General features: G+C 44.2%; 1 protein-coding gene across 1 annotated transcript in view; it reads right to left on the bottom strand.

The window, feature by feature from the left end:
- Positions 1-9,720: 9,720 nt before the first annotated feature.
- The window catches only part of TMF1 (TATA element modulatory factor 1), a 44,671-nt gene continuing 28,284 nt past the window's right edge, over positions 9,721-26,107 (bottom strand). Inside the window, exons 8-17 of the mRNA XM_030208596.1 lie at positions 25,566-25,722; positions 24,756-24,848; positions 23,208-23,364; positions 22,082-22,274; positions 20,891-20,960; positions 20,713-20,805; positions 19,496-19,615; positions 18,708-18,848; positions 16,267-16,392; positions 9,721-10,136 (exon numbers count right to left, since the gene is read on the bottom strand). Coding sequence (XP_030064456.1) covers positions 9,993-10,136; positions 16,267-16,392; positions 18,708-18,848; positions 19,496-19,615; positions 20,713-20,805; positions 20,891-20,960; positions 22,082-22,274; positions 23,208-23,364; positions 24,756-24,848; positions 25,566-25,722 — 1,294 coding nt within the window. The 3' untranslated portion in view covers positions 9,721-9,992. The remainder of the gene's footprint in view (positions 10,137-16,266; positions 16,393-18,707; positions 18,849-19,495; positions 19,616-20,712; positions 20,806-20,890; positions 20,961-22,081; positions 22,275-23,207; positions 23,365-24,755; positions 24,849-25,565; positions 25,723-26,107) is intronic.

The following is a 26,107-nucleotide window of genomic DNA, read 5'->3' as shown; positions in this document are numbered from 1 at the left end:
TGCGTAACCCTAGTAGCGCTCTAGAAATGTTAAGTAGTAGTAGTAATTGCATGAAAAATGCACATACCAAGACCTGTGGTATTTGTCCTGTGATAACCAAGTGATCAACTAATCTTTTGATCTGCTAAAATTATCTATAATCTGTTCCTATAGGAGCCCCAGTTCTCTGTATTTATGACCATAGACACTGCATTTGATAACAATGGTAGATGAAATTAAACAGCTTTATAAAAATCAATTCTGATTTATACATGTTCAGAATAGATTGTGATTATTTTTAACAGTTTTCTCAGATTAGATACATCATTTGGCGCTCGCTGATTTATTGTCATCTTCCCAACAGAGGCGGAAGTTTACATAGATAGAAAGAACATATTCCTTTGAAAAACTTTATTTAATGCAGCCCCATGCTTTTTACAGATTGTACAATAATGTACATAACCAAGATAAAAGTATTAACAAGGCAAGTTCCATAATTATATATGTATTACCAGATTGTATTAGCCTTTCACAAGAAAGTTTTGTGGCAAGAGAAAAAAAAATTTGAGTGGATGTAGAGTGAAATATTACCTAAAAAAGATCTAGTACCTGCTTAAAATCCAGTAATTCTGCTATAACAACAACAACAACAAAAAAAAAAGATATTGGATCACAGTCAGAAGTGCTGGGCCACCAAACACATTTGGGAGGGGGAATAATACACTCCCCATCCGTAGCCTCAGGCTGGCTGGAGGCGAGTACAGCCCAATTATTCCTAAGCAATGCTGCTTGCCGATCTCTTCCTTCAGTTGAATTAGCCAATATTATCTGACTGGCCTAGAACCAAAGTGTTTAATTGCATCATCTCTTGGTGTTGCAGGGCCAAGTCTTGAACCAAGAGCTGCAGAATAACATGGGTCTTACTATAAGACTTAGCCTCTACAGCAGGATATAATATACTACAGAGCAGGATGGAATAATTCAAACACAAGTCAGCAAAAGCAATACAGGAACACTGCTGGGACATACAATGTTTGCTTTGCTCTGTCTTTGCAGTTCATGGGTCACTGGACCTCTTTTAGACTAGTCCCCCACCCTGCACTGCTGGAACTGCTGGGATAGCATTTAAACCATTAGTCACAGTTTATGATTATAGGGAGGCATGAAATAAGTAGAAGCAAATTCCCAGATCATATGAAAAAGTCCAAGACAAAGCATCTATTTTTCTCTAAGTGTAAACCATTGTGTATGTGCCTGCTTACCTATCAGCAATACGATAGCCTATCATCTGAACACATACTTGGAGTTCAAAAGCTCTTCCCTACTACTTCTGGTTAAAGACTGAAGCAAACTAATTGCAATAAGAATGGAGTGGAGGAGTGGCCTAGTGGTTAGGGTGGTGGACTTTGGTCCTGGGGAACTGAGGAACTGAGTTCGATTCCCGGCACAGGCAGCTCCTTGTGACTCTGGGCAAGTCACTTAACCCTCCATTGCCTGCCGCATAGAGCCTGCCATGAGTGGGAAGGCGCGGGCTACAAATGTAACTAAAATAAATAAAAATAAAATAAGAGTTTTATAAAAGGTCTTTACCACTGGTGTGGAAAATGCAGATCAGGATGGTAAAATTATGTATAATCATACCTGATAATTTTCTTTCCATTAATCATAGCTGATCAATCCATAGACTGGTGGGTTGTGTCCATCTACCAGCAGGTGGAGATAGAGAGCAAACTTTTGCCTCCCTATATGTGGTAATGTGCTGCCGGAAACTCCTCAGTATGTCGATATCAAAGCTCCATCCGCAGGACTCAGCACTTAGAGAATTACACCCACGAAGGGACACTCTGCCCAGCTCACCACCGCCGAAACGGGGGAGGGGAATTAACCCAGCTCATCCCCACACAAGTGGGGGAGGGGAATCCGTCCAGCTCATCCCCGCGGAGCGGGGGAGGGACACCACACCCGCCGATGCGGGGGGATCTGGCTTATCCTGCAACCGCAACCGCGGGAGGAGCTGACTGACCCTAGCACCGCCGAAGCGGGAGGGGTACAAAGCTGCCCTACAGCCGCACGAAGCGGGAGGGAGTGCCGGCAGAATTTATGTCTCAATCCAGCCCCGTAAAACGGAGGGGAGAGGAATGCAGCAGCTCACTGTAACACAAAGTCGTCTCAACTCTTGAAGAATCCAAGTGAAAGAAGAACTTGAACACGAAGTCCTCCTGAAGTAACTGAAGGCTAAACTTGAACCTAAAATTCAACCAGAATATAAACAGTACAGATATCTGGGAGGGGCTATGGATTGATCAGCTATGATTAATGGAAAGAAAATTATCAGGTATGATTATACATAATTTTACCTTCCATATCATCAAGCTGATCAATCCATAGACTGGTGGGATGTACCGAAGCAGTACTCACCCAGGGCGGGACATAGAAATCCCTGACCTCAACACTGAAGCTCCAAACCGGGCCTCCGCCCGTGCAGCCACAGTCAAACGGTAATGCTTGGAGAATGTATGAGCCGAAGCCCAAGTTGCCGCCTTGCATATCTCTTCCAAGGAGACGGATCCGGCCTCTGCCATCGAGGCCGCCTGAGCTCTCGTGGAGTGAGCCTTCAGCTGGATAGGCGGCACCTTCCCCGCGGCCACATAAGCCGCTGCAATGGCTTCCTGGACCCATCTTGCCACTGTAGGCTTAGCAGCCTGCAGACCCTTACGAGGACCTGCAAACAGGACAAACAGATGATCCGATTTCCGGAAATCATTGGTCACTTCCAAGTATCTGATGATGACTCGTCTCACATCCAGATATTCAAGAGCGGAGTACTCCTCTGGGTAGTCCTCCCTACGAAAGGAAGGGAGACCGAGCTGCTGATTCACATGGAAGCGAGAACCAATCTTGGGCAGGAAGGAAGGCACTGTGCGAATAGTCACTCCTGCCTCAGTGAACTGCAGAAAAGGCTCTCGACATGAGAGCGCCTGGAGCTCGGAAACTCTTCTGTCTGAAGTGATAGCCACCAAAAAGACTGCTTTCAACGTCAGGTCTTTCAGAGATGCCCTCGACAAGGGTTCCAAAGGCGGCTTCTGCAATGCTCTTAGCACCAGGTTGAGATTCCACGCAGGCACCACTGAGTGCAGAGGAGGGCGCAGGTGATTAACTCCCTTGAGAAAGCGCACCACATCTGGCTGCGAAGCCAGGGAAGCACCCTTCAGGCGGCCCCTGAAGCAAGCCAGAGCCGCTACCTGGACTTTAAGGGAACTGAGCGACAGGCCTTTCTCCAGACCTTCTTGCAGGAACGCCAACACTGAAGAAATTGGAGCAGTGAAGGGAGAAAGTGAGCCTGCTTCACACCATGCTGCAAAGATACGCCAAACCCTGGCGTAAGCAGTAGAAGTAGAGCGCTTCCTCGCTCTCAGCATAGTGGCGATGACCTTGTCTGAGAAGCCCTTCTTCCTCAGACGCTGCCGCTCAATAGCCAGGCCGTAAGACCAAAGGGAGAGGGATCCTCCATCACCACGGGACCCTGATGTAACAGGCCCTGCTCCACTGACAGCCGCAGAGGATCGTCGACTGAGAGCCTGAACAAGTCCGCATACCAGGGACGTCTGGGCCAATCCGGACCCACCAGGATTACCCTGCCGGGATGCTTTGCCACCCGGTCTAGCACCCTGCCCAACATGGGCCAGGGCGGGAACACATAGAGGAGCTCTTGTGTCGGCCACTGTTGGAGAAGAGCATCTACTCCCAGGGATCGAGGGTCCCGTCCTCTGCTGAAAAAGCGCGGCACTTGGCCATTGGCCGATGACGCCAGCAGATCTAGGCTCGGCTGGCCCCAGCGCTTCGTGATGTCCAAGAACGCCTGAGCAGATAGTTGCCACTCTCCGGGCTCCAAGGTATGGCGACTGAGAAAGTCCGCCTTGACATTCATGACTCCGGCAATGTGGGCCGCTGAAAGCTGCTCCAGGTTCGCTTCCGCCCACTGGCAAAGACTCATAGCCTCCTTGGCTAGAGGGGCGCTCTGGTACCTCCCTGGCGGTTGACATAGGCCACAGCCATGGCATTGTCCGACAGGACCCGTACAGGCTTCAACACCAGTACCGGGATGAACTCCAATAACACCAACCGAATGGCTCTGAGTTTCAGGAGGTTGATAGACCACTTGCCTCTGCAGGAGACTAGAGCCCCTGCGCTGTCCTTCCCAAGCAGTGGGCTCCCCAGCCCATCAAAGAGGCGTCTGTCGTGACGACAATCCACTCCGGGGTCACCAGAGGCAATCCTGCAGACAACTTGTCTGTCTGCGTCCACCAGCTCAGCGCCTTGCGCACTGCTGGGTCCACGGGAAGGTGCACAGCATAATCCTCCGACATCGGAGTCCAGCGCAGCAGCAGAGATAGCTGTAGTGGTCTCATATGAGCCCTGGCCCAGGGCACTACTTCCATCGTGGCCGTCATAGAGCCCAACAGCTGCACGTAGTCCCAAGCCCGAATAGGAGAGGCTACTAGGAACTACTCCACCTGAGCCTGAAGCTTGACAATCCGATTGTCTGGCAGGAACACTCTGCCCACTTGGGTGTCGAATCGAACTCCCAGATACACCAGGGACTGAGTCGGGCGCAGCTGGCTCTTCTTCCAGTTGATGATCCATCCCAGGGAGCTCAAAAGAGCAACTACCCGGTCCATAGCTTTGCCGCACTCTGCATAAGAGGGGGCTCAGATCAACCAGTCGTCCAGATAAGGATGGACTTGTACTCCTTCCTTTAGCAGGAAGGCCGCTATGACCCCCATTACTTTGGAAAAGGTCCGCGGAGCAGTAGCCAACCCGAAAGGGAGGGCTCTGAACTGGAAGTGTCGTCTCAGGACTGTAAAACGCAGAAAGCGTTGGAGAGGAGGCCAGATGGGAATATGCAGGTACGCTTCCTTGATGTCCAAGGAAGCCAAGAACTCTCCTGCCTTCACTGCCGCTATAACAGAGCGGAGAGTCTCCATGCGAAAGTGCCTCACTTTCCAGGCCCGATTGACCCCTTTGAGGTCGAGGATAGGCCGGACAGAACCTCCTTTCTTTGGAACCACAAAGGAAATGGAGTAACGTCCCTTGCCAATCTGATTTTTTGGCACCGGAACGACCGCACCCAGGCGGATCAGGTTGTCCAAGGTCTGCTGCACTACCACAGCTTGACCGGAGACTTGCAGGGAGAGAGTACAAACCCGTCTCTTAAGGGTTGGCAGAACTCTAGCTTGTAGCCGTCTCTGATGACTTCCAGCACCCACGCGTCTGAAGTTATAGTGGTCCACTCGCCCAGAAACGAGGACAGCCGTCCTCCAATCTGCACTGGGGCGTGGACCAAGGCCCCGTCATTGGGTACGAGACCCTGGGGGAGGACCGGAGGGAGCACCTCCGGGACGGCGGTCTCTGCGAAAGGAATGCTGCTTGGGGGAGAAATTCCTCTTGAAGGAAGAGGGGGCAGAGGAACCCGACTTGCCCGGGCGGTATGGAGGTATCGGGACGAGTACTAACCCGAGCCCTGACCTCTGGTAATTTCTTGCCCTTAGACGCGCCGAGATCGGTCACGATTTTGTCCAGCTCGACCCCAAAGAGCAGCTTGCCTTTAAAAGGCAATCTAGCCAGGCGGGATTTAGAGGCGTGGTCAGCAGACCAATGTTTCAGCCAAAGCCACCGCCGCGCAGAGACTGTCTGAGCCATGCCTTTAGCTGAGGCTCTCCAGACATCATACAGCAAGTCTGCCAAATAGGCTAAGCCCGATTCCAGGGCCGGCCAATCAGCCCTCAAGGAATGATCCGAGGGGGAAGCCCGCTGCACCATAGTCCGGCACGCCCTGGCCACATAGGAGCCGCAAACTGAGGCCTGCAAACTTAAAGCAGCTGCCTCCAAGGACGACCTTAAGGCCGCCTCCAATCTTCTGTCTTGGGCGTCCTTTAGGGCCGTGCCACCTTCCACCGGCAACGCCGTTTTCTTAGTCACCGCAGTGATTAAAGAATCCACGGTAGGCCACAGATAGGCCTCACGTTCACTCACAGCCAAAGGATAGAGGCGGGACATAGCCCTAGCCACTTTAAGGCTCGTTTCCGGGACATCCCATTGAGCCGCAATTAAGGTGTGCATGGCATCATGCACGTGGAAGGTTCTAGGCGGGCGCTTCGTCCCCAGCATAATGGCAGAGCCAACAGGGGCTGAGGGAGAGACGTCCTCCGGAGAGGAAATCTTCAAAGTGTCCATGGCCTGTAACAACAGGTTGGGCAAATCCTCTGGGCTAAAAAGCCGCGCTGCAGAGGGGTCATCCGCTCCATCCGAGCGGGGATCTATCTCCTCCAAGGAATCCGCAAAGGATCGTTGGGAGACCTCAGACACGCTGCCCTCATCTACATCGGAGGAGACAAAAGTCCTCCAAGGCCTGGAAATCAACCCGAGGGCGTTTACCTCTGGGAACCTCAACCTCTTTATCAGAAGAGGGAGCAGGGGCAGCGTTTTGCATGAGGAAAGCCTGATGCAGCAGCAAAACAAACTCGGGGGAGAAACCCCCCAGACTGTGCACTTCCGCAGCCTGGGCAACAGCCCTAGACGCACTCTCAACCGGCGCTCGCAATAGCGGGGGAGAGACATGCTGCGCATCCAAAATGGCGTCCGGCGCGAAACTCCGTGAAGGAGCCGCGCGGGAAGAACGGCGCTTAACTTTAGCCGCTTTTGTGCCGTCGCCCAAATTAAGGGCGTTCATGGCATTAATGTCTCCAACCTCAAGGGCGGCCCCGAAGAAGCCGTCCGAGCCGCGTGGCCGGCCAAGATGGCGGAGGCGAGGAGCGGGGGATGGGCGTTATGGCGGGAAAAAACCGCCACGCCGGAGGAACGACCGGGACATTCATCGGTCACTAAACTATCACCCATCAAGGGCGAATCCGGTTGTAAAACCCCCGCATCCCCTCTAGAAGCGCTCCAGCGATCCGGGGAGCGACCCTTTGCGCCCTCGCCCTCTGACGCCATTGCCACGAGGAGAAGAATCGGGGAACCCCCTGCCCGCTATAAAAAGGTAAAATTACCTGCTTGCCGCTCCGAGCTGTAACGAACTGGTGTCCCAGTGAGTAGCTGCAATGAACGTTTAAAGAAACGTCGAATTAAACGCCTTTAAAGACGTTTAAAAATATATATATATTTTTTTTTTTTTAAACGGAGCCAGCGGGAGGGGGGAGAAAAGGAGGGACCTGGCACCACCAGGTTTGCACTTGCTCAAAAGAGCCCTCAACCCCAGGCCTCAACAAAACCTAAGGATTAGGCTTGGAGGCCTAGCCAGAGCTGCTGCTGTGTGTGACCACCACCTGCTGAGATAGAGAACATACTGGGGAGTTTCCGGCAGCACATGACCACATATAGGGAGGCAAAAGTTTGCTCTCTATCTCCACCTGCTGGTAGATGGACACAACCCACCAGTCTATGGATTGATCAGCTTGATGATATGGAATACAGTTTTCACAAATCAATGAAACTAAACATAGGTAGAGGCTGGCTCACAGGATTACCAGCTCCTGCTGCTAAAGGCACTGTTCTCTTGAGGAGAGGGAGGTTTCTTTTTTTGGTGGTGGTGGGGGGGGGGGGGGTTGGTCTGTACAAATAGCAGGCTAAATTATGATGGTATTCTAAAATGTGCAGATTAGTTTTCAGTCTGGTGACCTGACTGTAAACAGAAAATGTTGTGTCATACATATGCAGAGGCATAAACCATAGTCTGTAACAGCACTTTGAACTGATGCACATATGACAGTAGGACTCAAGATATAATGATCTATTGCTGTTTAAGGGAGGTTTCTACTTCATAATATCAAACTCCAAATGTCTGCATTTTCCAAATCTTCCACTTCCTACTATCACTAGAGCCTGCCAACTTACGTAATATGGGCCCCTTGGAAGAGAACAACTCCACCCTGCAATGGCAAAAAGAATCAAATGTCTATCTTTATCGAAGCACTTGCTTCTTTCTGCCATTGCAGGGCAGATCTGCCAAAAATACAATATTGTGCAAACTTGCCATTAGTCACTATTCTCTCACTTGAGGCCACTCTTTTCAACTACTATTCTCTCCCTTGAGGCCACTCTTTTCAACTAAAGACCCAGGCACTTCTCCTGTGTCTCACATATGGGGAAGCAGAAATACCTTCTGTGGTCCTTAATGATAAATTAACACTTTCTCCACTTGTGTCTGGTACAGCAGCCTCACACAAAATCCATTACTTGAAGGGGGGGAAAAAAGGCCTGATGGCTTGTCCCTTTTTCTAACAGAGGTAAATGCCTCTTCTTGACCCCCTCAATGGTTAAGAACCTGAAAGCATTCAAGCAAATTGCAAGACAAACTTTGGCTCCTTAAATTATTTTTAAGTTAAATCTTTTACCTGGCTAGTCACTGGTTTCTTGAAATTGGATGGCCTTAAGTAGGTGAAATTCAAACTTCCAGAATATTCTACAAAGAGGTCAGCAATCCAAGATCAGAGCAAGACAGTATGTATACATACCAGACACAGAAGCTTTAATTTGCAGATGGAAAGACACAAATTGCTTTATTCAGTTCATATTCTCCCCATCCTGTACCCTGGGGCATGATATCTAAACTTAAGATATTAGAGCTCAAAGTTTGTACCCGGAAGTATTTACAAACATGTATCTGCATTTAATATATAATTAATGCAATTACTGTGAGGTATTACTAAATAAGCCTCATTAACAATAATGGGGCTTATTTAGTACTAACCCCATGTTAGTAAATACAGCCTTAGACTGTAAGTCACCTTAGGCTTTATGCAATCACACCCTGAGCATAGATTTGGAATGGCAAGTAGTTCAATCTAAAATCCAAAGTCAAATAACATGGACTACAAACAGAAGAAAACCCCTAAGCAAATCTGACAAGATTTTCAATTTTGGATGTTTTGTATACTTGTAGGTAGATGAATTGTCTGGTAAAAGATGCTACTTACAGATTTCAAACTTGAAACGTGTTTTAAGTATTACTCTGATGTACTGAAGAAAGTTTTAAATAAAGATCCTAAAGAATATTACCATTTTTCACTCTTACACCTTTTCATTGATATACTTTTTTTTTAAATATGAAAAAACATGGAAAAAAATTACAAGCATGTTTTATGTAATTCTCACTAGTCAGATATGCATTAGTTACTTTATCTCTGTGCTATTCAAGTACAGATGGTGGACCTCATATTTTTCCACATCCTATATAATAATTTGCAGCTCTGCACATCCGTCTGGATGCCTGGGTTCGTAACACAGTTCCCATTGGTCCGCCCTGGGGGTGATGTCACAGGGCGGACCAATGGGAAGTGAGAAGGAAGAGAACCCAGCAGCAGCCACTGGAAGCTCCAGTCCGACGGCCCGACTCCCGTCCGAGTTCGACGCCCCCCCCCCCCCCCGCCGATTTCCTCCGCCCAAAAACGTTTTACCTCCTGCTCCGCGGTCCGCCGGCCACAGTGAAGCCCTGCACGCTTGGATGCTGCTTCACACTGCCTTTGCTTTCGCTTCTGTTTCAGCTGTTCCTGTGATCCCGCCCTTCCGCAAACAGGAAATGAGGGCGGGACCAAAGGAACAGCTGAAACAGAAGCAAAAGCAAAGGCAGTGTGGGGGGAGGAGGGGGAGGGAGGGGGCTCCTGGAGCTCTGAGGATGGAGGGAGAGAGGGAGGGGGCCCTGGAACCTCGCTAGCGCCCATTTCCTTTCTACTAGTTACTAGTATAACATAAAAGCAAGGGATTTGTATTCCAAAAAAATAGTAATTTAAATATTGCACAAAATAAATTAACTGCAGGCAGGTAGGTACTGCTGTTACACAACATAATGATTTTATCCAACAAATATGCTCTAAAATAAAACCTTATTTTCCAATTTACACTAAGATTATTTTTTATACAAAATTTATGAGTGCTCCATTTACATATTGAACATCTTTTAAATTTTTACATCTTTTTAATAAGTGAATCTCATGAACACAGAATTGCAATAGGAACTAGCTATGCCTTTGCTTTAAAAGTTCATCTATTTGAGTTTTGTACATATTTTTTACATCTTCCAGGTCAAGACGAAGTTCCTCGGCCTTTTCTGCTTTTTCTCCGTACATCTGTAAAATTGTATTATACCTCTGGTCCAAATCCTGCAAAACAGATAAGTTCTTGGTGATCTGTGCTGAAAACAAGGATTGAAATTCCACTCCCCCCCCCCCCCCCCAACACAAGTTATTGGGTAACGCCTCCTGCCACAAGTACATGGATAGGGCTGAATTTTAACAAGACTCGCGTAAGAAATCCAACAGACCTATTTTATAAAGGCGACATGGGCACTTATGTACCCATTATATAAAAACAGGCTCCCAGAAACCAGCCACTATAGCACGCAAATATCGACATACATAATTTATACCTGATCAGAAGCTGCTATAAATGTGCATTATTTTAGCCGTGTACTGATCTCTTTTATAAAATACACACAAATGACTTCACCCCTAGAACGCCAACATACAGCAGGCATACAAGTATGCATTATCTTGTAACTGTGAATACTTGTGTGTGTGTACTATAGGGTACATTTCATAAAAGACCTTTTCTGCATGTAAAACAGGATTTACAAGTACAAACACTACTACTACTTAACATTTCTAAAGTGCTACTAGGGTTACGCAGCGCTGTATAATTTAACATGGAAGGACAGTCCCTGCTCAAGGAGCTTACAATCTAAAAGACAGGTGTACAATCTAAAGACAAGTGTAGAATCTAAAAGACAGGTGTACAATCTAAAGACAAGTGTAGAATCTAAAAGACAAGTGTAGAGTCAATCTGATAGGGCATACTATATTTCTCGAGAGCTTAGGTGCCAAAGGCAGCATTGAAGAGGTGAGTTTTAAGCAGAGATTTGAAGATGGGTAGGGAGGGGGCTTGGCGTAGGGGTTGAGGAAGATTGTTCCAGGCATAGGGTGAGGCAAGGCAGAATGAGCGGAGCCTGGAGTTGGCAGTGGTGGAGAAGGGTACTGAAAGTAGGGATTTGTCCTGTGAGCGGAGGTTACGGGCAGGAACATAGGGGGAGATGAGGGTAGAGAGGTAGTGAGGCGCCGCAGACCGGGTGCATTTGTAGGTAAGGAGTAGAAGCTTGAATTGTATGCGGTATCTGATCGGAAGCCAGTGAAGTGACTTGAGGAGAGGGGTGATATGAGTATATCGGTTCTGGCGGAATATAAGACGTGCGGCAGCGTTCTGAACAGACTGAAGGGGGGATAGATGGCTAAGTGGGAGGCCGGTGAGGAGTAAGTTGCAGTAGTCAAGGCGAGAGGTAATGAGAGCATGGACGAGAGTTCGTGTGGTGTGCTCAGAGAGGAAAGGGCGAATTTTGCTGATGTTAAAGAGGAAGAAGCGACAGGTCTTGGCAGTCTGTTGGATATGCGCAGAGAAGGAGAGGGAGGAGTCGAAGATGACTCCGAGGTTGCGGGCAGATGGGACGGGGAGGATGAAGGTGTTATCAACTGAGATAGAGAGTGGAGGAAGAGGAGAAGTGGATTTAGGTGGAAAGACGAGGAGCTCGGTTTTGGACAAGTTCAGCTTCAGGTGGCGGTTGGACATCCAGGCAGCAATGTCGGATAAGCAGGCTGATACCTTGGCCTGGGTCTCAGCGGTGATGTCTGGTGTGGAGAGATATAGCTGGGTGTCATCAGCATAAAGATGATACTGAAAACCATGAGATGAGATCAGTGAGCCTAGGGAAGAGGTGTAGATTGAGAAGAGAAGGGGTCCGAGGACAGATCCCTGGGGAACTTCAACAGATAGTGGGATGGGAGTGGAGGAAGATCCATGAGAGTGTACCCTGAAGGTGCGGTGGGAAAGATAAGAGGAGAACCAGGAGAGGACAGAGCCTTGGAACCCAAAAGAGGACAGTGTGGCAAGAAGTAAATCATGATTGACAGTGTCAAACGCAGCGGATAGATCGAGGAGGATGAGGATGGAATAGGGGCCTCTGGATTTGGCAAGGAGCAGGTCGTTGCAGACTTTAGAGAGTGCTGTTTCTGTGTCGAGTGAAGAGGGCAAAAACCGGATTGAAGTGGATCGAGGATGGCATGAGAGGAGAGAAAATCAAGGCAGCGACTGTGAACGGCGCAAGTATTTTGGAGAGGAAGGGTAGGAGAGAGATGGGGCGGTAGTTGGAGGGGCAGGTAGGGTCAAGTGATGTTTTTTTTAGGAGAGGTGTGACTACGGCGTGCTTGAAGGTGTCAGGGACAGTTGCAGTGGAGAGAGAAAGGTTAAGGATGCGACAGATGGAGGGGGTGACAGTATGGGAGATGGTGTTAAGTAGGTTGGTGGGGATGGGATCGGAGGAACAGGTGGTGCATTTCGAGGCGGAAAGAAGGCGAGAGATTTCATCCTCGGTGATCTCAGGAAAGGAGGAGAAAGAGGCCATGGTTGGTTGGTTGTTGGATGGGGCTACAGGCTGAAGAGGAGGTGGTGGCTTGGTAGTGAACTCAAGGTTGACCTTTTGCACCTTGTCGCAGAAGTAGTCAGCCAGTGATTGAGGAGATAGTGAAGGGGAAGTGGAAGCGGGGGGCACTTTGAGGAGGGAGTTAAGGGTGGTGAAGAGACAACGAGGGTTGGAGCTGAGAGAATTGGTCAATTGGGTGTAATAGTCCTGTTTTGCAAGGAATAGGGAGGAATGGAAGGAGGATAGCATGAATTTGTAGTGAAGGAAGTCTGAATGGGTACGAGATTTCCTCCAGAGGCGTTCAGCGGATCGGGTGCAGGAGCGAAGGTAACGGATGCAAGGGGTCAGCCAAGGCTGGGGATTAGCACGCTTTGTGGGACGGGAGGTGGATGGGGCGAGGGTGTCCAAAGCAGAGGAGAGAGCGGCATTGCAAGCGGAGACCGCTTTGTCTACAGTCTCGGAGGACATGATGGAGGGGAGGAGATTAGAGATACTAGAGGATAAAGTGGGGGGGTCAATAGCCTGGAGATTCCTAGAGGTGGTGGTTAAAGTTGGACGGGGCGGGGGGGGGGGGGTGAAGAAGTATAAATGTGGTCAGGTGATGATCGGAGAGAGGTAGAGCAGAAACGTGGAAATTGGAGGGTGAGCCGGAGGAGGAGAGGACGAGGTCAAGACAATGGCCGTCACGGTGAGTAGGGGTGGTGGAGCACAGCTGGAGGTTGAAGGAGGATATTAGGGTGAGGAACTTAGAAGCGTTAGGGTCGGATGGGTCATCAGCGTGTATGTTAAAGTCTCCAAGAATGAGGGACGGAGATGAGGGTTCAAGAAAGACGGAAAGCCAAGCATCAAAGTCGGTGAGGAAGGAAGAGAAGGATTTATCAGGGGGGCGGTAGACGACTGCGACTCTGAGTGGCAGCGGGTAGAATAGCCGGATGGAGTGGGCTTCAAAGGATGAGAAGCAATGAGACTGCGGTAGGGGGAGGGGTTGGAAACTACAGGAGGGCGAGAGTAGTAGCCCAACGCCTCCACCGCGGCCAACTGTGCGGGGAGTGTGGGAGAAGAGATAACCTCCATGGCAGAGGGCCATGACTGAGGCCGAGTCTTTACATCTTTACAAAACTACCATAGCTGAGACTCATAGTACCCAAACACTAATAGTCCTGTAAGCTGCACTGAGCATTAGCTGGAAGTGCTAGCTAACTATTTTTTTAAAATGTACAGAATTGAAAGCCATGTGTTATTTTGTTATTGTTAAAATATCACTCATCTCTACAAGTACTGATAAATAAATTACCAGAAACACCATGTGGGGAGCAGAGGTTAGTGCCACAATGGTGATGCAACTTTCAATCTAGTGCGATGGGTTGCCTTTTTTTTTTGGTTAGGGAAGAATATATGTTAGCTTTACATATGGGCATAGTGACCAGGATAACGGAAAAATGGAAGAGCAGCCTACTAGTTAGAGCAGGAGGCTGACAACCAGGCTACAATAACTCACACTGAGAAAGTCACTTGATCCTCTGCTGCCACAAAACAACTTAGACTATGAGTCCCTTTGGACAGGGAAATAACTAATATCTGAACTGTGACTTGCTTTGGGTGACGAATCCAACAAAAATCCAAAAACTACAAACAGTCACTCTGCACAAAATTATCCTGGTGGAATTTACTTACTCTTCCATATAAATATGAGCTTACCGTCATGAGGCACAGTGGTACTCTTGACTGCTATAAGTATAAACCATTAAGGGATTATCTTAAATTGAAGTTCCGTGTCATTTCAATCTGCTTAAACTCTGCCAAGTGTGTGCTCTCAGTATTGTTTGTTTGTTGAATCTAATAGTATATTGGCATTCATACTGCTTATATATGTAAAAAAAACATTTGTATTTCTTTCTTTCTGCTACTCATAACCTTATACATTTGTATTTTATTTATTGTATTGTACTAAAGTTTCATAAAATATGTGAACAAATACAGTCACACTAGAGATTGCAGCTGCCATTTTGAACCCAGAGCCAGTACCAACAAGAGCAACTTGGGATCGCTCTGGGAGGGGGGGGGGGGAGGAGGGACAAAAGGCCAATTCAGGCTACAGTGGTCAGCGTTAATGGCATTAATAATTTTAATTACATAAAGGTGAAGTGGAAGATGTGCTCAGAAAGGCAGGGGTCAATGACATTACACTAACACACCACATTCAGAGCAGTCCTAAAGAGATTGAACAATCCAAAACATTTAAAAAACTAAAAGGTCAAGTAAATTCTTTAAAAATCCTTAAATACATCTCCATATCATACTTTTAGATGCATTTTGCTTAAGTGATAGCTCCTGTTGGAGAAGATCTATATGCATTCATTTGCACATCACTGGATGCATAGCAGGCCAAGCCCCACCCCATCAAACTCCTGATGAGAAACCAGTAGGTGAATTGCCAATGAGGGCCCAATCCATATCAGCCCAAGAAGAGTGGAGCAGAAATGCTGATGGGGATCCAACTGCTGCTAACATGGGAAAAATCAGTGCTGTTGTGGCCACAACAAAACTTACAGGAGGTACCAGGTAGAAAGGAGAGGGGGGTGGATACAGTGCAGAAGGGAGAGTGTCATAAGGCAGGGAGAGGAAGTGGGGATGGGAGGGACAAGAAGGATGGTTTGGTGGTGCGTTAGGAAGAAAGCCAAAAGACACACCTTCTACCCAATGACACCCCCCCCCCCAAACATTCATCCCGAGAGATAGATATACACACACCCCCATGTCCTGCACTCAGTCACCCCAACACAAAACACAAAGTCCTCATATATCCCCAAAGATACATAGCTAAATTCTCCCCACAGAAATATACATATAATACCACTGCTAGATAAACACATGCACATCATATACCATCACACCCCATATATATACTCTCTTCCTCTACTGAGAGACACTTTACCATGGCTCCTCTACCAAATCCCCCAATTATATCTAAATCTGCAAATGAAGGAATGGGAAACATGCCATTGTGTCAGTAACAGTTTGAGGGTGGGGGTTTCTTACAGTAGGATAGCATAAAGTTTTAACTCAAATAATTTATGCTATGTAACGTCGTATGTATATGTGCATTCAGATGAAATTATAATTTGACAACTTAATCTATATTTTAACTTATCTGTACTTATGTTGAAATGATTGTCTAATCTGCCTACAGTTTTATTATGATATAAAAAATACAATACAAAAATGTATATCCAGAGCCCATTCTTCCTGTTGCTACACATCTTAAGTATAGAGGTGTTTTAGCCGTGTTAGTCCACTCTTAAAGGTTATCAATAGAAATCAAACAAAATAAAAAATGGAAAAGAAAATAAGATGATACCTTTTTTATTGGACATAATAGATTAGCTTTCGAAGGTTGCCCTTCTTCGTCAGATCGGAAATAAGCAAATGTGTTAGCAGATAGTATATATAAGAGAAACATCAAAGCATTGAAATTCTCTGTTACCCTCCTCTCACCTACCAACACCCATCCTGTTAGAACATCAATGAAATGCTTTGATGTCCCCATGCATACCCCCACCCTCCCACTCTGTCAGACTGTCAAAGTAATGCTTTGATGTTTCTCTTATATATACTATCTGCTACCACATTTGCTTATTTCCGATCTGACGAAGAAGGGCAACCTTCGAAAGCTAATCAAGAAATGTATTAAGTTGTCCAATAAAAAAGGTATCATCTTATTTTCTTTTCCATGTTTTATTTTGTTTGATTTCTATTGATAACCTGTTGCTACACACAAAGTTCCACAATAATAATTTTGAAGCATTGCACTGCAATCAGCTTACCCGTAACTGTGCACGCAGTTTGGGAATCTCCTTCACCTTTTCCTCCAGCTCATCATTGAGGTTGGTCAGTTTAACCAGTTCTTCAGCCATGATTGCTCGGGTTTTCTCCAAGTGTCCGATTTCCAGCTGTTTTACATACAGATAAATGTAACTGCAAAATTCTTCCCACAAGCCATGCAAATTAAGTATGAAATTCACAGGAAATGACCAGATGCACATATTTAAGACTCTGCATTTTCCAAGTAAACAGCACAAAATGGAAGATCTACAACAAGATATACAGAAACACATTTCCATGAAGCAACCCCACTTTTGAACAAATTACACTCGCTCAAAGTAAAGTCATGTCTTCATTTTAAAACAGCTTGTATGATTTTTTAAAAGCTTTTATGGACTTAATTCCAAAAATATAGGGCAGCTTTTAATATTTCCTATTAATAGGTTGAATTTGAAAGTGTACATAAATTAAACTTACATTGTCCATCAATGAAAAAGAAGTCAAAAGTCTATTTGGGAGAGATCTTTTGTATATCTAAGTGCCAAAATCTGGAATAATATTCCTTACCAGATTCGCCAGAGTTCATCTTATCATCTTTTTTGAAAGGCACTCCTTACTAATTTTTAAATCTAGTGATTGTAAATTTTATTTGGCTTTTTAATAATGAAGATTGTTGTAAATTTTCTTCAAATGTGAAGGTCTCTTTCATTTGTAATCCACTTTGCCTCCTTAATGTTAAAGGTGGAATATAAACTGTGGGCGCCCCATATTCAACCAAGTTTTGTGCATGAGCTGTGTGCAAACACTTGCACAGACATCAGCACACAGCTCATTTAAAACCCCCGATGCAAAGAAGTGCATAAAAGATCTGAAGTCTGAACATGGACTTTTTTTTTTTTTTTATTTTATTTCAGGTCTGAAGGAGGAAAAAGTTAGCTTCAATCTACTGTGATCAGCATTAGTGAGGCATTTCATGCCTGCTTCATCTCTTTACTGTGAGCATGGGGGATCCACAACTTTTGTCTGGCTTTGCTGAAAGGGATGGGTCAAAAAACAAGAGTTGCTGAAAACACAGTAAAGTGCTGAACTGCTGACATAATACAATATTTCAGTACAGAATATTGTGTTTATGCATGAAATAGCATTCAAGCACATACATATAATGTATGCCCATTAAAACCCTGTGCACCGCTACAATTTTCCTGATACCACGAATATTTATGCAAAGAATAGCATGCTAGCACATGCATTTATTCATATGCAAGCAGCTCCAAGTGCCAATACAATTTATGCACAAAACCATTTGTGCATACTTCCAGCACATTCTCCTGTACTGGCATACATTTTTTTTTTTTTTTTACATACAACTTATCTGCATACTATACTAAACCAACCTCTCCTCCTCCCCCATTCTCTATTTCTGTGGATAACACTCTCATCCTTCCTGTCTCATCAGCTCGTAATCTTGGGGTCATTTTCGACTCCTCCCTCTCCTTCTCTGCACATATTCAGCAGACTGCTAAAACCTGTCATTTCTTTCTCTATAACATCAGCAAAATTCGCCCTTTCCTTTCCGAGCACACTACCAGAACCCTCATCCACACTCTTATCACCTCTCGCTTAGACTATTGCAACTTGCTTCTCACAGGTCTCCCACTTAGCCATCTCTCTCCTCTTCAAAATTCTGCTGCACGACTAATATTCCACCAGTGTCGTTATGCTCATATTAGCCCCCTCCTCAAGTCACTTCACTGGCTTCCTATCCGTTTCCGCATACAGTTCAAACTCCTCTTATTGACCTATAAATGCATTCACTCTGCAGCTCCTCAGTACCTCTCCACTATCATCTCTCCCTACATTCCTCCCCGGGAACTCCGTTCACTGGGTAAATCTTTCTTATCTGCACCCTTCTCCTCCACTGCTAACTCCAGACTCCATTCCTTTTATCTTGCTGCACCATATGCCTGGAATAGACTTCCTGAGCCGGTACGTCAAGCTCCATCTCTGGCCGTCTTCAAATCTAAGCTAAAAGACCACCTTTTTGATGCAGCTTTTAACTCCTAACCCTTATTCACTTGTTCAGAACCCTTATCATCCTCACTTTAATATTCCCTTATCTCTTGTTTGTCCTGTTTGTCTGTCCTAATTAGACTGTAAGCTCTGTCGAGCAGGGACTGTCCCTTCATGTTCAAGTGTACAGCGCTGCGTACGTCTAGTAGCGCTTCAGAAATGATAAGTAGTAGTAGTAGTAGGTTAGTGAATTGGGAAGCAACATATTTTTGGGTGCGCACATTAAGAAACCATGCACTGAACCCTGGTGTACATCTCTAAAGCACAGTGTTCTTCTGCATTATTTCTCTTTGGGTCTCAAGCACTAGTAAACTTGGACGGACTATTCTGAAAATCGCCCTCCCCCCCCCCCAAGTGCTAAGGTTTATAGTACCTGTAACTGAGCAATCTCCCCTTCCCTCAGCTTTAACTGAGACTGAAGGTTTTCAATAATACTGGATCCTGCTCCCATCCTTACAGCATCATAAAGGTTACTTCCACTGATGGACATGTTCATGGAGGCAAAGGAATCATCCTACAAGAGAAAAATAAAATGTATAACTATTACCAATCAAGTTCTTTAAAAGGTACCAGAACATGAAAGACAAAGTATCTAAATTCAAGGATTTCACTAAAACTGGCAAGTTAGCATCAGCTCAATCAAATGTCTTTCATAAAAATCCAAATTTGCATATTCAGTCTTTATAGAGTTAACACTGATAAACAGAATCCCCTATAGAAAAATCTCAGGTGCTGAAGAACACTATTAAATAGGAAAAACATTTACATAGAAGACTATAGATAACCACGAGAGCAGAGCAAAAATATCAACTTGTTAAATATGTGCTCTACACGCTCTAGAGTAGAATTGTTGGTAGAACAAAAACGATCTACAAAGGACAATTACAAAAAAAAAAAAAAATCATAAAGAACTCCTGGATTATTATAAATTTCTGTCCTGTGCCCTTACCCAACCCCCAAAAACTACTACTGTATGAATTCCAAAGTTTCCTCAGAGGAGCTGAGGAAAAGCAGATTACCCTTCTCTGGTAGGCCAATGAGAGTAGGGCACGCGTGAAAGTTTGGCCTCTGGGATAAACAGCCAAAGACCAGCTTTAAAAGCTAACTACATTCATGAGCAGTTAGGTTTCTGGAAACACAGCAGTAATCTGTATCACTTACTTGAGAAAGAAAGGATGTTTGCAGTCCTGCCATATCAACCCCGCTAACAGAACTTGAACGTGACAATGATGGCGTGCTAGGAATAGTCTCTGCTGTGGGAAACACATAGGGCTTGCGTTCCTTCAAAGGAAAAATGGAAAGGTTGAATAAAAAGAACACTGGAGCTCTTTGCATCGGGAGGTAAATCATACATTTAGAACTTGCACCGGAATACATGACCATACTAACTGATCTACCCATAAGAAACTTGATAAATACAACAAGAGCATACCTAACCCTCCACTACTCCAGATGCAAAGGCCTGAAATACAAATCATCGTACGCTTCCAGCTTCTCCTTCATAGGCACCCAACTCTGGAACTCATTGCCAAAAGACCTGAAACTCATACACAACTACCTAAACTTCCAAAAAAAACTAAAAACACAGCTTTTCAGAAAGTCCCTTCCTTCTACGTCATCATAACCTCTCAACCACAAAAAAAAAATTGCATGGAACCACCTCATAAATGAAAACTACGATGCATTCCTCACTCCTGCAAATGCTACTTATTCTTCCTATCCATCACGTAAACGCATTCTATGCTACTACTGATCATTTAAGACTCAAATTTTGCAATTGTCTCTCTTGTACTATGTACGCCACATTGAACCTACCTAAGGGTGGGAAAATGTGAGACACAAATGCAATAAATAAATATTGCATGCTATTTCATGTTTGCTTCAAGATGAACTGCAAAGACCTAGAGAAATAATCTAGTCCTAAGAGCTAACCACTTGCTTATGAAGATGCCCAATTAATTATTCAGATGAAAAAAAAAGTTTCCCTCCTATTCTCTTAAGTAGTTTAACAGCCTATAAATCAAAGATTGATTCCCACCTTCCATCCCAGGCTCAAACACTGAACAGAAAGTTTCTGCAGCTATGCTAGCCTTCACCTGTAACCCCTCCTCACATAAAATGCCAACCTACCACCTCATTCTCCTTATCATCCATAAGAAAAATCACCCAACTAACCATATAATCCTCTTCCACATGTTTCAACAGCATCACTCATGTAAACATCAGAAAAGAGGGAACCTTAAAACGTCACTTATTTCTGGATTGGTAGGTTAGTAGGTATGGTACGTTCCCTACTAATCACTTTACTACAGACAAGCACCAACACATTTCTGCACGTTGATAAAAGTTGATTTTAAACTCATAATACCATAAAATACCTTTTCTTTAATCATTTCCTGTGCCAGAATGACTTTCTTTTTTTCTTGTTCAACCCTCATTTTCTCCATTTCCAACTGGCTACTTAACAACGTCTAGAAAATAAAAACACAACTATGGATTAAACAGACTGTAATAGGAAGTCAGAAGGAATCTATAATGTTGCAACAATAACAATACCTTCTCTCTCCTCGCCTCTTCGCAAGATTTAGTATGCTCAAGTCTAAGACATTCCAGTTCCACCTGGTATCTGTGCGAAATAGAACAGAAATTTATATTACCACTATTTTTGGATGCAGAGTACTAAATCATCAGTAACATACATAGTAACATAACATAGTAGATGACGGCAGAAAAAGACCTGCACGTAACAACTTGTTTATTCTGTAAAGCATTTTGGTTTTGGTGCAGCAAAATGAGAACCAAGGCTGGGCCTCTAGTGCCATGAGTCTTCATTTGCAACCACACAGAGGAACTGTACATCATGGGCCCTAAATCTGACCACCACGTAACACCCTGCACCAGAGATATCAGATCTCCGGGGGACGAGCTGAACTGATAAGCAACTGTTTGAAGTCTCTGTCCAGATACGTTTGGTCCACGTCTGTGATCTCCACTGTGGAAAGTGAACTGGTCGTGGGGAATAAACTTCCTGACCCCTGATGCAGGCGTTTGTATGCCGAAACACGGACCGTGTCGGGTCTCCATTATAAATAAAGAACTACATTTTTCTCAATCCTGAAGGCCCAGTGTTTGCTTTGTTTGTTTGTTTGGTTGTTCTTGTATGCTGTATTCCCTCTCTTTTGTGACTGTATACCCTAAATCTGACCACCACGTAACACCCTTCACCAGAGATATCAGATCTCCGGGGTGCTTGAGCATCCCCAATATTAAGAAAGCTTCTTCACTGTATTCAGGGAGGGGGTAAGCTGTACTGCATTTAAGCACCCCCAATTTGTTTTTTTAATAGTTTGCTCCTGTGCCTTAAACAATGACCACGATTTCTTCCGCAAAGGGGTTCTCAATGTTGCATCTAGTAACCCTAGATGCAGCTCTCCCTACAAACAAATGAAACTGAAGTTCCTCTGCATGGCAGTGCCACTAAGTCACCCAGCCACATTTTAATTATACCTTATATGGCATTAAAAGAAATGAACATGCAACATTATATCTGGATAATTTTTCATGCTACTCCAATTCTATCTCTTGAGTTTTCATAAATAATTATAAATAAAAAATTTAAAAAAATAAAGATCCAGTTCAACAGCCTAGATACTAATTGGTTCTGTGTATGAATTTTTGTTTTCTTAAATATTTTTCAAAACCATGATACGATGTAGCCACACAGAACCTTTCAGAAATGATACTCACCTACTGTTGTCCTCTTCTATTTTGATCAGTCGGGATTTTTCAACCTCTAGCCGTGCCTGCAGCCTGTTCCTTTCTTGTCTCAGCAGGTTGTTCTGTGATTCCACAGAAGAAATTTGAGTTTTAAAAGTAAGAAGCTCCTCCGTAGCAGCCCGCTCCTTCTCTAATGCTGCTGCCAACAAAGTCTGGGATTCAGCTATTAAAAAAAGAAAGATTATGACGGTTCCTTTTTTAAAATCATTCATTGTTATTAAATTATCATAAATCTGTGGCACTCAAGACGCATTTCATTGCTAAATATTTTTGTAAGTACTATTTATTTGGCATTATTTTTTTTAATGCTGAGATTTAATTACTCACCTTTACAAATCTGAAAAGGCAAGTTATAAACAAGTACACAAGTCATTTCCCTGTCTAAGTGGACTTTCAGCCTAAGTTGCACCTGAGGTAATGGAGGGTGAAATAACCTGCCCAAAGTCCTCCACTAGGGTACCAATTAAACAAAAACTAGTGCACAAGTGCAAACTTGGGAAAATAGTACACCTTCTTTCTACACTGCACAGTTTTGCCAAAGAGTGTAAATTATCATCAGAAACTAACAAAATAGCCAAGTGGAGGAGTGGCCTAGTGCTTAGGGTGGTGGACTTTGGTCCTGGGGAACTGAGTTCTATTCCCACTTCAGGCACAGGCAGCTCCTTGTCACTCTGGGCAAGTCACTTAACCCTCCATTGCCCCATGTAAGCCGCATTGAGCCTGCCATGAGTGGGAAAGCGCGGGGTACAAATGTAACAAAAAAAACAAAAACAAAAAAATAAAATAAAATGAAAATTCCCGTAAATGACACCAAACAAATATGTTCTGACCGCCTATGCCTAGAAAAAAATATCCAAAAACACTGCACTAAAAGGTTGATTCATCAGTTATTCCAAGAAAGATTTTCTACATACATTTCAACACATATGGCAAATTTTGAATGCTATGGAAAAATGCTGCATCCAAAGGAATAACTGACAAAAATTTCTGTTACCCAACTACAGGTGTAGAAACGTAACAGGTCTTTTACCAACCTTTATTTGAACTGCCAAACTCAAGGGTGGAGGTATATATGAGGAAGAGTGGAAGCTCTTACCAAGTCTATCCGACAGAGTCTTCTCCAGTTTTTCCCAAGATGATGTTTGTGCTCCCAATGTTGCCTGTAGATTTTCTATCTGTCGCAGCAACGGTCTTGTGGCAGACGTGACACTTTGATTCAGCTCCTGGTTCCGATTCTCTGCTTCCTGAAGTCTCTGTATTAATTGTTTTTTTATGTCAACCATAAATACATTTGCAACATCCAAACATTACAGGTTTCAAAAGCCCTGATTTAATGAATGCTAGCTATATTAACCAATATTTTTACCTAGTTCACAAAGTTTTCCAAATTCAGATATAATGTGTGTGTTAGCATTTATGAAAGTAACCTTCACAACTGATGGCTTCAAAATCTACAGAGTGGAATTTATCTCTACACTCATTCTGCCTTGTGAGTCTGGGAATTTCAAAGAATGGCTTTCTGGTCAGCAGCAGAGGAGCCTTCCTAGCAGCAGGAGCTTAACACACACAAAATGTCTTAAGAAACAAATGGTGCGAGTATCTCCAGATATCTGCCTTTTCCACAGCCTTGCACCCTGGCAGAACCAGAATGCAACTTGCCTTGAGCTAGGTAAGTAAAAATTTTAAAATGCATTTCACCAAATTGTTGTCCTAAGACCACATACTTATCCAACCAATACTATCGTTTATTGTTTATTCATTTACTATACCGTTTCAAATTGTATTCACAAAACAGAACAGTTTACATAGAAATATAAAAATCATAATAAAAACAAACAGAAAAGAACTCCATCAAAATGATAGGAAAGCACAGCAAGCTAAAACAACCATTCTAAAAGATAACAACACCTACACATACTGGACAACCATTCATAACTAGGGCAACTAAAATGATAGCGGGGATGGGACGACTTCCCTATGAAGAAAGACTAAGGAGGCTAGAGCTTTTCAGCTTGGAGAAGAGACGGCTGAGGGGAGACATGATAGAGGTATATAAAATAATGAGTGGTGTGGAACAGGTGGATGTGAAGTGTCTGTTCACGCTTTCCAAAAATACTAGGACTAGGGGGCATGCAATGAAACTACAGTGTAGTAAATTTAAAACAAATCGGAGAAAAGCTTTCTTCACCCAACGTGTAATTAAACTCTGGAATTCGTTGCCGGAGGAAGTGGTGAAGGCGGTTAAGCTTAGCAGAGTTTAAAAAGGGGTTGGACGGTTTCCTAAAGGACAAGTCCATAAACCACTACTAAACGGACTTGGAAAAATCCACAATTCCAGGAATAACATGTATAGAATGTTTGTACGTTTGGGAAGCTTGCCAGGTGCCCTTGGCCTGGATTGGCCGCTGTCGTGGACAGGATGCTGGGCTCGATGGACCCTTGGTCTTTTCCCAGTATAGCATTACTTATGTACTTAGTACATAAACTGTTATATTATTTTACTGCATATTCATTCTACCTAATTCTGCCTTTTATCACAGATTATTTTCGAACGTATTCTGAAACAATTAGGTATTCTAAAATTTACGAAATTGAATGTAGGATCCTTGTTTTTAAAACATATGCAAAGCTAACACATAAACACCTGTTGCAATTCACTGATCTCTTGACGCAGGTAATCTTCTTTTCTTGCTGCTTGCTGTTCTGCACGTTGTAATGCCAGCCTCAGGTCCGCTACCTGAATCAGAAAAATTTTTGTTCATTACATTCCAAGGACAGAGTGCCTGATGTTAGCATTAATGCCAAGTGCATTTTCCCCAAAACATTATTTTTAATTTATGTGCACTGTAGACACAAAAGAGTTATACTGTTAGCATACATGCAGCAGGTCAGTGTAGAACATCAAAATCAATATTTTTAGTTCCATATTGTACATATTCATATTGGACTGTAGGTTTTCGACCAGTTTTGCAAGGTAAAAATATTTTATAGATAAGGATTCCCGCTTTATGAAATTTATTTCAGTATTCTGACTCTGTATATCATCAGCAATCTTATCAAGCACCTTTATCCACAAATTCCATCTATTAACAGTAGGGTGCGCCAGCCTAATGGCAGCGTCTTCTGCTACTGCGATATGCAGAAGGTCCCAGGGTTCAATCCCAGATGTGGGTCTTCTGCATCGCAAGTTGGGTAATGCTTTGGCGGTAGCGTTTGCAACACTAAACAGTGGAATCATGGTACCTGCTACATGGGGATATTCCGTCTTTCTGAGAAATGAACAGATTCTACATGCACAGCAAGTACATGCATCCAGAAACTTAAAATGTTAAGATAAATGTGCAGAAACATGAATATTTCAGTATAAAAAGGTTATCTCTGTCATATCTTCTTTGACAGCAGAAGCAGAACATTTAAAAACCTTTGCAGATTTTAAAAGGGAATAAAAGCCAACCTGAATTACTAAAGCCTCCTGTTGCTGCTGGGCCTCATCCTGCACCTTCTCCAATGCTACACAAAGATCCTCCTTCGCTCTCATCTCACGGCTTAACGCTGCTTCTTGAGCTTCACTGTCTTTTGCAGCATTGGTTTTGTGCAGCTCTGTAAGTTCTCTATAAAGAAACAGAAGTGTTCAAATTTTCATACTGGACAAAGACAGTATAGCCAAAAGAAACCAAATGCTGCCTGGCACTAAATAGGACAAGCTACAATATTTAAGTGTCACAGGTGCGTGCTTTATATTGCAATTTTGCTATTATTTATACTAGGGATGGGCAACCACAGTTGAGGCCACAACCCATTCAGGTTTCCAAGATTTCCACAATGAATATGCATGAGATCTATTTGAATAGAATGGAAGCAGTACATGCAAATCAATCTTATGTAATCTCATGCATATTCATTGTGGAAATCTTGAAAACCTGAATGGGGTTATGGTCCTCGAGGACTGTGGTTGCCCACCCCTGATTTATACAGCATTAATCATAATAAAAACAG

Source organism: Microcaecilia unicolor, chromosome 6 (genome assembly GCF_901765095.1).
Source record: "Microcaecilia unicolor chromosome 6, aMicUni1.1, whole genome shotgun sequence".
NCBI classification, from domain to species: Eukaryota; Metazoa; Chordata; class Amphibia; order Gymnophiona; family Siphonopidae; genus Microcaecilia; species Microcaecilia unicolor.
Note: the sequence above shows the minus strand (reverse complement) of the source record. Positions and strands in the feature narration are given on the sequence as shown.